General features: G+C 44.5%; 1 protein-coding gene across 1 annotated transcript; it reads right to left on the reverse strand.

Annotated features, from left to right (window-relative positions):
- Positions 1-10303: 10303 nt before the first annotated feature.
- gadd45ga (growth arrest and DNA-damage-inducible, gamma a) lies at positions 10304-11947 on the reverse strand. The gene is made up of 4 exons (XM_018759033.2): positions 11819-11947; positions 11591-11692; positions 11257-11467; positions 10304-11130 (listed from the first exon to the last, which is right to left on the reverse strand). Exons 1-4 carry the CDS (start codon positions 11869-11871, stop codon positions 11017-11019), a joined length of 480 nt encoding a protein of 159 aa, XP_018614549.1. The 5' UTR covers positions 11872-11947; the 3' UTR covers positions 10304-11016.
- Positions 11948-12297: the final 350 nt, after the last annotated feature.

Genomic DNA, 12297 nt, shown 5'->3' on the forward strand with positions numbered 1-12297 from the left:
CCTTTGCTAGGGCTAGGGGTGAAAATGCAAATAATAATAAAAATTGTTGTTGTGTACTGAGTGTTGTATAAACTCCAGGATAAGTGTTAATAGGCCACTCTAAATAGAAATGTGGGTTAGAGTTTGGTTGGCCAGGTGATATGTACAGAAAGTGAAGGAGAGCTGTGACTTGCGTGCGATTCAGTAAAAGAAAGGAAAAAAACATAGCCCATCTTGTCTTATCTTTATTCGTGTTTGAGAGTAATAAACACAAGCATGACAATAATAATAATAATTATAAGAAGAAGAAGAAGAAGAAGAAGAAAGTTCACTTAAGTCATTTCTTTTTCCAAAGTCAACCACTGAGTCTTACAGGGAGAGTGTGTGCTTAAGTTCATACATCCTCCTGCAGGTAAGTGTGCTTGTGTTTTTCTGAGTGTTTGTGTTTAAGGGCAAAGTGGAAGGATAGTGATGCAATTTTGAAACTGATGCTCATAGTCAACAGCTAGTCAACAGCAAAGTCCTTGTGCAAAAACAGCGTAAGCACAACCAGGCATTACTGCCTCAATCATGTTATTGCTCAGGACACTCGCGCTCTAGGAGACTACTGGATTGCACCACACACTCTGTAACCAATGAGAGCATTGTTGCCACCAGCAACAGCCGCTGTTTGGGCTTGTCGCTGAAGCATTCGTGCCTTTGATTGGCTGAGACATTTTCAACCCCACCGGCAGCTCCCAGCCAGCTTCACCTCCCCTGTTTTCACATCCCTGCAGATTAAAGGACTCCATCAAAACAAAAAGAGCTTATTTTTGTTTTTTCATTAAAAGCAGAAACACCGCAAAACAAATAAATGTGTTTTGTTTTCAGCAAAGTGAGGTGCTTACAGTGCGAAGACTTCATTGCAACCATACGGCTGCCTTCTGTTGCCAAGGAGATGTGCTAGGGGAAGTTAATGCTGCCTGACATGATCTACTGGAAAAAGAACACGCAATAATCAAGGACCCGATGTCACTAGTGCTGCTGACTGCAGCTGCTTGAAAGGATTAAAAAAAAACATCATATGGAAATGGGATTGCTTATCTCTGAATTTTTGATTGTTTCATTATTATTGTTAATGCATAACATGCACATTACACTGCAAGTACTGTGTACTTTTGAAATTCTAGAAAGTTGCTTTTTGAGAAGTCTTTTGGACATCATTTGTCAACTGTGTTTTGCCACAAGTTCTTCTTACAAAGCCTCTATCAGAGTGCGTGGGTGGGGGGGCCACTGGTAGAATTCTCTTTCTGAATACAGAGCTTTAAAGCTTGTTGTTCAGGAAGGAAAAAAAACATTTCTTGGAAGGTGGAGTGAAAGAATACCCCCTGCAAATGCAAAAAATTTTTACAATTTCCCATTCATCTATGGAGAGATTGCACACTCCTGGGAAGTATAACTGTTATAGCTGCTATATACGTACAGATGGTATGTAAATAATACACTGTAGTGTACCTCAGCTTACTGTGTATAAAGAGCAGTAAGCTTCCCATACTCCAAAACAGGAGAAAGTTCAAGTGCCACATAACCCAATGTGTGAAAAGTTATAAACAAGATGTCACAAAATGCTGTTTATAACTTGTTGTATGAGCCATGGAGTTCCCATCCCCTGACAGCCCGGCACATTCCAGAACATACGGTTGAGGTCAACAAACTGTGAAACGCTGCTCGTAACCAAAAAGACCTTTAGTCCCCTCCAGAGACTCCTGTGCCAAGCCAGCGCGAGGTGTGTTGTGCAGAAAGAGAGGGCATAGGCCATCTTATTCCCTTAACATGTTGAAAACAGGCTTTTGTTGACATAGATATGCTAGCCCCAAACCAAGGGTGTAAGTTGATCATTCTTGGAATAAGATGCTCAATAGATTCAGAGTAAGAGCTGGCCCCATTATGCAAATTCATAGCATGTACAGAACTACACAAACTACACAAACTATACTGCCATTCTTGTCACTTCATTTGATTATGATCTTGCCCTGAGGACCACCTTCTATTAAATTCTTAGAGGATTTTTCCCCCTTCTTAATGTTTTAGTTGATGGCATTGCACGTCAACTTAATGTCTTCTCCACCTGGAGTTCCAGAATAAACCAGATTCCAAATAAACAAGATGCCAAGAAACATTGAGCAACTCCGGGGGCTCCAAGAGTATTGGGAACTATCTGTTGTTTTCCTTTGAACCTTAAGCATTGCATTTACCATTTTTTGACATGGACACGTCTTACTCTTTAAAAACAACATCTAATGGATTACAGTTCATTCGTTAAACTTTGAAACTGGTTTGAGTATTTACAGCAAATTCGGTTCTTCATTAATCGCTAATATAAGTTGCAAAACAAGACCACCGGAATCCTGTTTTTTCTTTCACTCATTTTTGCAATCCTCTCTTTTTTTTGCAAGTGACAAAGTATGCCTTCGTGAAAACATGTTTTGAATACAAGTCTGCGTTACATGATCTTGTTTTCATGGGCCTCTCGTTTTACTCTTTTATCTTGCTGTGTGTGTGTGTGTGTGTGTGTGTGTGTGTGTGTGTGTGTGTGTGTCTGTGTGTGTGTGTGTGTCTGTGTGTCTACTCACCGGGTACAGCCAGTCCAATCTGAGAAGCACAGAAACATAAGGTTTGTTTGTAAGAGCATGGGCAGCTGAGACTACAGGGCATAAGGACACAGGCGGAGATCCTATGCTCACGTCACCCTCTGTCACAATGAGGTGCGGCCAGTGACTCCAGGCACTCTGACAGGGTTACTCGATCCCCTGAAGCCTGTTTTGATGGCAGTCAGGTGTCACACTGACATGGCAGGACTAAAGGGGTACACTGGACTCAGGACAGAATGTCTGGGGGGAGAGGAGCTGGGTACTGGGGTAGGCTGTTGGCCACTGTTTTCATTGCTTAGCTTGTATTTTTACTCAGCAGCAAAACCACATTTGATTAAGTGACAAGAAAAATATGGGGAACAGGCAGTGTCCCATGACTATAGCTGCGCCATTCTAGTGTTTGTTGATTCATAACTGAGCCTCAGTGCTGCTTGTCTTCTATCTCTGATATCCCCATCAAAGTGTTCAGCCTTTTTGTGAACCAGGGGTGGTTGAGGGGTGGTGGTAAACAAAGTCCAAAGACCAGGTACCATGGGACATCTAATCTGATGTCTTGTGTGGAGGAACTGCTGACCACAACTCTAATGTTTTTCTCCGAAGGGGGCAAATTAGTGTTTTTTTTCGAACAGAAGCAGGTACCATAAGTAGAAGGTCATGTTCACCAGTCCCTGTTTGATCTTTACAGCCTCATCAGGAAAAAAATCAACAAAGTTTTCAGGAAATCCTATCCACTAATATGGATCAAAAAATATTTACTACACCAACTTGAGAAATGTCATAGCAGACTTTGCACTAATACATGGTAAAGAATGTATTTCCTCTACAGCATGAATGTCCTTATCTTGCTGTGCGGAGAAACTGAGAACCACAGCATCAATGGAAATTTTTGTATCATGCTTTAAACACAGTGATTAAGGGAACAGGCCTCTGACAAAACTGCAGCGCTCTTGACAAAGCTGTTGCTGCAGTGTTGTGCTTTAGTAAATATCCAGCTGAATAAATAAATGAAAAAATGTAAACTCTTTAAGTGTGTAACAGCAGCGATATGCAAAATAACAGGGCAGATCAGCAGTCTAAAAAAAGACATTTAAAAATAGCTTACGTTATAATTAGTAAGCGTATCGTCTTGTGTTGCCAAACACAGGTAATCTTTCCATGCAGCCACACCTGGGCTGTGATGATGGTGTTTAATTTGGGCTGTGCATTGGCCTGAACTTCTCCAAGCCTAAAAGAGTGGAAGGCACTACATAGCCATCTCTGCGGCCATGCGAATGCCAGGACAGAGCCTGACATGGGCTATGGGCCAGGGGCGGGGGCCCACCACTCCTACTTCAGCCCTCTTGGCTTTCCTGGAATTTGGGTATTCCCTCCACCCCATGCAAAGGCTAATGGAAAAACAGGATGTGTGCATGCTTCTTTTTGTGGGTCAGTGTTTGCTGATGCATATGCTTCTAGGTGTATGTGTGTCTTCATCTGCCAGTGTGTTTGTGTGTGCTTGAAGCTAGCTGTGTATGCATGTGTGGGAGTGTGTGTAGGTGGCTAGATGTTTGTGTACTTGCAATGACCCGTACTCTTCTGGTGCCGGGGTCTTTCCTAACCGACCAGTCCCAACTTAACCGCAGGCTGCTAACACCACTGCCCAGCTTGACTGCCAGGGTGTTTTTGCGTTGAAGTGTCCGTGACCTGCCATTGCAAACATGGTGATGTGAATTTTATCACCTATCAACATAGAAGCACACATCAGAGGAACAGGAAGTCAAATCGAGGGGACACTCCACCAGTGAGACACAAACCTTAATATGGGCAGCATGACACATATTTTTTCTGGGCTCGAAATGGACAAGCAGTCACCTGGCCCGAACTCATGCCACTTACACCGAGTCAGGTTAAAGTAAAAACCTGATTGAAATGCCAGCTGCACGGAAGGTCCCAGCTCATGGCCAGTCACACATTAGGTCCGAGGCCAGGTGGGGATGCGGTGGGCTGGGTACAAGAGAGAGGCAAGGGTGGTCCACATGGCTCTGTTGCTCCCTTCTCGGATCAGCTCCAAATAGCCCCAGTTCAGTCAGAGTTCTGTTCCGTCTCTGTGGCGGAATTCACAGTCGCTAAATCAGCCCCTCGCTGAGCCCCTCCAGGCACTGGGCCAGCTGCCTGACGGTTAGACTCACTGCTCTTTTCTTTCCCCTCCTCTTCGGATTTCACCGGAACAAACTGCTCACATCCCCCTCCCAGCGTCATTTGCTCCTGACTCAGATCCATACACAAAAACTTCAGAGCTTATTGTTCGGGAAATGAGCTCAACAGCAAAATACTTGGCACTCTGGAAGGACCTGTCACCGACCTCTAACCTATTTTTCAACCATTTGCCTTTTCCCCCAGTTATTTTGTAATCGGATCCATAACAACATTTCTACCAACAAAATGTTACCATAGGCATTAGGTACCCTGGCATTAATTTTAAGAATGATTCTGTTACTTACCATGGGTAACAGGTAACGTGGTGATTAAAGTCGCTGTCTAGGCCTCTGGTTCAAATCCCAGATCCTGCTGCAGTACTCTTAACCAAGGTACTTATCCTGAATTGCCCCAGTGAAAGGTGCCCACTGTATAAACGGGTAAATCAGCATAAGTTGCTTTGGAATAAAACATCAGCTAAATAAAAGTATATGAAAGCCAACAGGACGAAACTGTGCTGTGATAGTTGAGTTTTAGGGTTATTATATCGGTATAATGATATTCAATTTCTGCTCCCTGTGTGATGCAGCATGGAAATACAGAATATTTAGTACTACAGAATGTAGAACATTTACTTTTGCACATCTCGGTAGCAGCGTATATAAGCTGCATAAGCTAAATTAAAAGGATATATATTAAAAGCACAATGCAGCAATGCAATACAAAACAATGCAATAGAACTAGAGTAAAGCCCTTAGCAGAGAACAGCAAAAATAAGCGGTGTTAGCAACACAGGTTGAGTGGAAGGAGGTATCATTAAATTGCTTTGTGGTCTTTAGGGGTTTTATATGTAAAAAATACGTCTGTGAAATGGAGACAGTGTGGCTGCCTGGCATTGCAGAGCGGCATTTGCTCCTTCGGGGTTTAATGAACTATGGCAGCTATGTGTGAGGCTTCGCTGCAGGCCCACAGGAGTCACTTAGCATTCTTTAGCTAGGACAAGTGTAGAGGGCCTGACAAACGGCAGAGCATCTGAGGCATGCGGGGAGAAAACAGCAGCGGCTAGCGAGTATTAGTGGTCAGCACAGATCACACATCTATAAACACAGTCTCTCTGCACCAGAACTTTTCATATGACTAGTTTCCACCAAAGTTCTTTGTGATCCCACACACCTGGACAGAATGTTCATTGAAAAAAGTTCATAAGTACTACACACAGTGTGTGGATAGCAGAACCCAACCGTAACACTCCGTCTGTGTTTTTGGCCATCATCCACAGTGTTGCTTTTCAGGGAATGAATGCTATGGCCACGTCTTACAGTGAAGCCCCATGGAAAAGCACTGTCACCTGCCGTCTCACCCTTGTATGTAATGTGCTGTGCCCATACCATGAGGGACTGGAATGCCCAGGGTCTTTCAGCATGGCCTGTCCCTGCTATTTTTGGAGAGCTCTGTCATTTGCACTGATCTCATTGCAGGTTGCATGTAAAGTGAAGCTTGAGCTTCACTTCATTTGATGAATGCAGACTTGAGATCTTTTCACAGAACATCAGAGCTAAAAAGCAGAGCTCAGAGCCTGGCCAAAGCTTAGGAGTCACTCTGCTTTCGTGCTGTTCTAGATGGTGTTCTACCTGCCAATGTGTACTGTTTCCTGTACACGTTGCACAGTGCAACTTCTGTGTGCTCCTGCAATGAGTGAAACATGAGATTCTAGAGCACAAATCCACTGTAAAGATATTTACAATAAGGAGATTTCTATAGCTGATCAAGCAAATCTGTATACAAGTGTCCTGCAGAAAAGAACAAAACATTAAATTAGATTTTGAAAGGACCTTATTGGATTGGCAAATGTGTGATGGGAAAGGAGGAGATTGTAGTCTGTGTACTTAAACCTTCCACCGGTAATACTAGCGGGAAGCTGATTAAACAAGATTTCCCAGGTTTATTCACCCAGCCTGGTGTACAACCTCCTGATGCAATTTTCCTGCAACACTATGAAGCAACCAGCAGAATTTGTCTTCTTGTCATCAGTCAGGAATAACGGGACTGGGGACAGACATCCATGATTTGATGAGTTTGAGGTACTGTCATTTGATAGCTTGTTCACAAACACCTGGGCACTGGTCAATATCTCTTTAAGAGGTCCTAGGGGAAGAAGGGTGGAGGCTTGAGGCTATTGCTCAGACATCTTTCATTGGAAACATCCTTGTTTCCTTCAAAACCTTTGCAGATGTTCCCACTGCAGTGTTCATTAGGTGATAGAATCACCCTCAGATGACTTGAAATGAGAGAGATGACATTAAGAAGGAAGGTTGTGTGAGGGAGAAGGGGGGCTTTCCAGAAGTGGTCAAGTAGGGCAAGTTTCAAACCAAACATAAACCAAGCAAATAACCAGTATTTGTGTCATTAATTGCCACAACAGCTACACAACTTAAGCAAGAGATGAAACAGAAGGTTGACTCGATATTTTTCAATGGAGGATAAGTACCTTGCTCAAAGATATTACAAGAGCACGAGGGACTACAGGTTGAACCTGCAACCTTCAGGTTACAAGCTTGTCCTTCATCACCACACTAGCTGCTAACTTAATTTGTGTTTGATATAATTTACAATAAAAGTCAATCTGTGGCACCAAAAAAAAAAGTATACTTTCATGGCCAGAAGGTACAGTGACTCCAAACCTGCTTGAAAATGATGAGCCCTTTCAGTTGTAACCCATCAGTCAGAGGAGTGTAATTGTAGGGTCACAGACAGTTTGTGCCCAAGGTTTCAAAGAGCACAGGGCTTGAGGACTTCAGCTCTTATCAGGTTTACATCTAAGCACCTGTTCACCACGATAGTTCAGCCCTGACTTTCTTATTAAATTTTAGGCAGCTGGTAGGGACAGTGAGGTAATAAACTTTAAAGGTGATAGGAACAACATCTAGCTAAAGATTACCATAAGCAGGGAAATTGCATACAGGGTTTCTGAGTCATTATGGATTACCTTGGTCTGGATGAAGACTAGACTCTTTTCAATCCAATTTATTCACTATATTTACCCAGATCTAAATCGATCTGGGTAAAGATATTTTAATAAGAATTATTTTTAAACATTTTGACCTGCATTTAGAGCACCAAACTAAAAGCAAGTTGGGTCCTACCCTTTAGTGACAGAAACTTCAAGGAGAAACTCAGAAATGCTACTAGACATGTTTAGGAGGAAGGAACCAGGTGTGACCGATAAAAGGAACTCGGATGAACTCGGACCGGTGTCACTATTTAAGCTGCTGGGTGGCAGTGTCGTGTTGTCCATACAAGGCAGTAAAACTTTCAGGAATTATTGATTGAGCATAATAAATTCAGATTCTTTCATTCACATGCATATCCATAAAATGTGCTAATTTACCAGGACTTAATACGCTTTTATTTTCAAATCTGCACAGTTCTGCTCTGATATACGACAGGTGGGGAAGATGAGAGGGGGAAGCATGTATACATTCCTCAGTGCCTTTCTTGGGCTTCTAACATCAGCAGGTCCAGCGGTGACAGCTGAGTGTGGTTGCTGCTGTGGGCTTCACAGCGGAAGGCTGAAAGGAGATTAGCTCACTGAAGTTCTTTTCCTAGCTTGTCAGTGCAGCTTCAAGTGGAATCTTTCCTTTGTGTGCTTTTTCTTTCCAGGTGATCACAGAAACAAGTGTGCAGTTGTCTGTCACACTCAGTTCAAGGTGGGTTATGGGTAATGGAAGAGATCCCCATAGTCAGAGGGGAGTAGAAGCACAGAGAAATAGTCATTATGTAAAATGTGTTACTTTCACCTTGGGTAAAAGCCTCTGAGCCCAGTCATCTTAACACTTCATTCCTCCTCAAGGGGGCAAATAGCCCAGACGCCAACAATGAAATACTAACAGCAGAAGTGGAGATCAGATTGATTGAGATCAGTGCAGATTATGAGACATCGTGTATCTCATCACAAAGAGAACCTCCGACCTTTGTCTCCAGACCTAGAAACCTTTCTGAGTCCAGAATCGGAATCAACCCCCCCCACGCTTCAGAGTCTGACCATCCTTGCATGCACACTGCCGAAAAGGTTTAGATGCTCATGGTCTGAATACCCACCGCACCGCGTGGTCTCCCAACCTTCCACTCTGAGTAGATGCAGGCAATGACTGGTGCACACCTCAACTTGAAAGTGCCGCCAGAGAAGTCCTATGCCTCAGGGGCCCATTCATCTGCGGCAGGGGTGGTCTTTTCTTGTCACAGGACTGCCAGATCAACACGCTGCGTGCTAATGTGGCACTTTGTTGTGTCAAACTGTACTTTTGCCACCCTGGATTTGTTTTTAACTCACTGTGTTTGAACTGCATGGTGTTGAGTGAGTAATGCAGGGAGGCACAGTACAGTGTTGTTCTTTGACCACATTGCCCGCTGGGGAAAATCCCAAGGGCCTAGCATGGTTTCCACACAAACTCGTGTTCTTAGTAAAACAGAACTTTAGCCACTTTAAGGATGTCTCTGCTCTTCCCTGCCTGTGTCTGTGAAGCACATGTTGTAAAATTCCTGGAAATTGCAAACCAGTAGATGTTTGAAATGTAAATTCCAAAGTCCTAGATCAAGAAACGTACTGGAGGTGCTCTATGTTTTTTGCTGCCTCTTCAACTAGAAAGCAAACAGATGTACATATGGGGTCTTTCCAATTCAAGGGGGTCAGCTTCTAGACACAAACGGACAAAAGCTTGACGTACAAAGGATGGACTTGACAGCTGGTCTGTGTCTGTGCTACTGGGTCAGTATGTTAACTCAAACTGTCAAGTTTCCGAAAGACGAGCTCATTGGCTGCGGGGAAAGAGCGGGCTTCTGTTTACCCGAGTAGCTTTTATGTAGGAGTACACCTGACAGCTCACCCACACCCTCACACAGCACAAGCAGGGGTAGTAATCCATCCTGTGGCTCATTTCTTGCTACAGCAGGGGCAGTGACTGGAAAGGCAGCATGCATCTGGGACAGCTGAAGTGACTCACGTTCACTTTTTGTGACCTTTCCCTTCCCTTCCCCTCAACCTGCAGGACAATTGTGCTTGCAGAACTAAAGAACTATACAAAACAAAAGGCTTGTTATGAGTAAACAACTGAAATTTCTGAAGTGAATAGAAGTCGGTTTTCCCCCTTGTGTCACCCCCCCCACGCAAGCACCACATAATCTGCTGCAAGAGGACTGGTCACTGTAACGGAGGTCCCCAACCCCACCCCCTGTCTCCCCAGTTCGATCAACCCACCGAAGCTTGTGCAAGCTGTTGCAGCAAGAAGCTGGTGTACACCCGGGAAAAGGTCAGTCTCTGGCTGGATGGAGTGCAAGTCGGACCAATTATTGTCCTGTAACCGGTAGCTCCACCTCACCCCTCCACCCTGTCTGCCCCATGAGAAGTCTCAGCCACTCTACCGGCACAGAATCACTGTGCTTCAAAGTTTTCACCACAGTGCAAAGAGAGTCAACTGTTTGGCAACAACCCCAACATCACACAAACACCTCACAGTCCATGATTCAAATATTATTTCATATATTTATTGCAAAGGACACAAATCACATCAGGCTACAGCTGTGAAACAAACTGATACGATGATGTACGTCGGCTCCTTCGTTCATCGAAGCGCTGAGCTCGTAACATACAGTGACTTGATCGCCAGGCCTACTCAGTGCTCCAGGGACAGTACATCACTGCTGCAAAGACTGCAAATGCTGATGTTCCATGTCAAAAAAAAAAAAAAAAACCACACTTCTCCCCCCACCCACACAATGCATATCATTAGCATCAAAGTTCAGTCTTTTCGATTTGTTCACCTTCTTTTAACACTCTCGTGAGTGTCAGTGTCTAAATCTTTCACGCAAAAATATTCTGCTTTTCAAAATCCAGTTTCAAGAGTTGATCTCCAGCTTTGTTGTGTCCCCCAGTCAGACCCACCCTTCCAACTTCATGAACCGCACCAGGGGTCTGCACGAGTTGAACTGTCACTTTGTCCATCCCCATCCTCTGCACTTCATCACTTTCAAGAACTTTCCAGCTCCCAACAGCTCAGTCCACCTTCATCTCATCTCTCCCACAGGATAATCCAGAGATTTCCAGAAGTTGCCAGAGGGGGGGGGGAGGGGGGGGATTCGTAGGGTCAGTCATCCAGCCTTTCCTGAGCGATGACGTTGAAACCCAGAGGTTAAGAATCCACTTCGCCTCGGTCAGAGGCACCCAAAGTACCAGGGTTCAGCGCTCAGGCAGCGTGATTGCAGGTACCCATTCATATCCACTGCGGCTCTCCTCACAGAACAAGGCCAGCTTCTCCAGAGCTGGATCCTTGAGCTCGTCTGCATTTGGACTCTGTGACAAGGAGGCAACACAAGGACGCTATTAGTTTCGCATTGCATAACACATGAGGCTTTGCACAAAGCCCCAGCATAGAGAAAGAGCACTGAGCCAAACAGACGCAGCAGATGCACTGCTTACCGTGACCAGGATGCAATGGGTGTCTCTGGGCTCGCCCGACTCGTCAGCACCCACTATGTCAGCCAGGCGCTGGACATCGCTCACGCGGACCACGTTGATGTCATTGTCGAAGCAGAAGGCCTGGATGAGGGTGAAGTGGATCTGCAGGGCAATGTCACACTCGTACTCCTCATCAGTAGCCAGGATGCAGAACACCACACTGTCAGGGTCACTGCAGGAGGAAAAACAAAGCATTTAGAACTGGCATTCCAGCAACCACCTCATGAGCACAGCCAGTGCAAAAAGGCTTTTTGCATAAACTTGTCAATCCAGATCAAAGAGATGCTCTACTTACACATTCATGACTTTCGCAGACTCATACACTCCAACTGTCAGACAGTCCTGCTTCTTTGCAGACACAAGAAGCTCCTCCAAGGCACTTCCTACACACTTCATTCTGGAAATAACCAAAAGCAAAAATTGCACATTAAATTATTATACTTGCACTACATAATATTTCCTGAGCACGTATCATACATGTTATAATAACAAAAAGGCAAATATACATTAAATTTTTATTTACCTTTCATTGGATGCAACAGTGCTTTCTTGTCCTCGGATCTCCTCCAGAGTCATAGCTGATATCCGTAATACAGTGGCACCGCGGTAATGCTCCGGTCACCTAGTAATAAGACTTCTCGTTGCTCTGACTCGCGTGTCTCTGCGGTAACGTGTAGGTTCCCCTGCTTTTATAGCGAGCCCAAAACGTTTCTCGGCAGAGGGCGGGACGTTCTGCAGTTTGCCGCTGCTGATTGGCCGAAGACTGGAAGGCATGCAAATCAGTTTCACGGTAATCGCCCCCGGCGCGTGTCGACACCCCACGTGGGCTTGCTATCACAACGCCTGCTCCTTTTGTTATCGCAGTTTCTGGGCAAACCCGGGCTTGTCTTTAAACATAAAAGATAAAAGAATAAGGATCCAAGACTTTAGTTGATCTGTATTGCACTCATCTGAAAGGGTAGTGTGCAAACTCCAGGTGCTGAATACTGTACCCTGCTATAA

This window comes from Scleropages formosus, chromosome 17, assembly GCF_900964775.1.
Source record: "Scleropages formosus chromosome 17, fSclFor1.1, whole genome shotgun sequence".
Lineage (NCBI taxonomy): Eukaryota > Metazoa > Chordata > Actinopteri > Osteoglossiformes > Osteoglossidae > Scleropages > Scleropages formosus.

Bases quoted from the DNA above. Each gene is read 5' to 3' on its own strand.
- gadd45ga (XM_018759033.2), bottom strand. From the start codon at position 11,871: ATGACTCTGGAGGAGATCCGAGGACAAGAAAGCACTGTTGCATCCAAT. The intron at 11,693-11,818 runs GTAAATAAAAAT...GGTTATTTCCAG, and splicing joins ACTGTTGCATCCAATGAAAG to AATGAAGTGTGTAGGAAGTG. The intron at 11,131-11,256 runs GTAAGCAGTGCA...TCCTTGTCACAG, and splicing joins CCCATTGCATCCTGGTCACG to AGTCCAAATGCAGACGAGCT.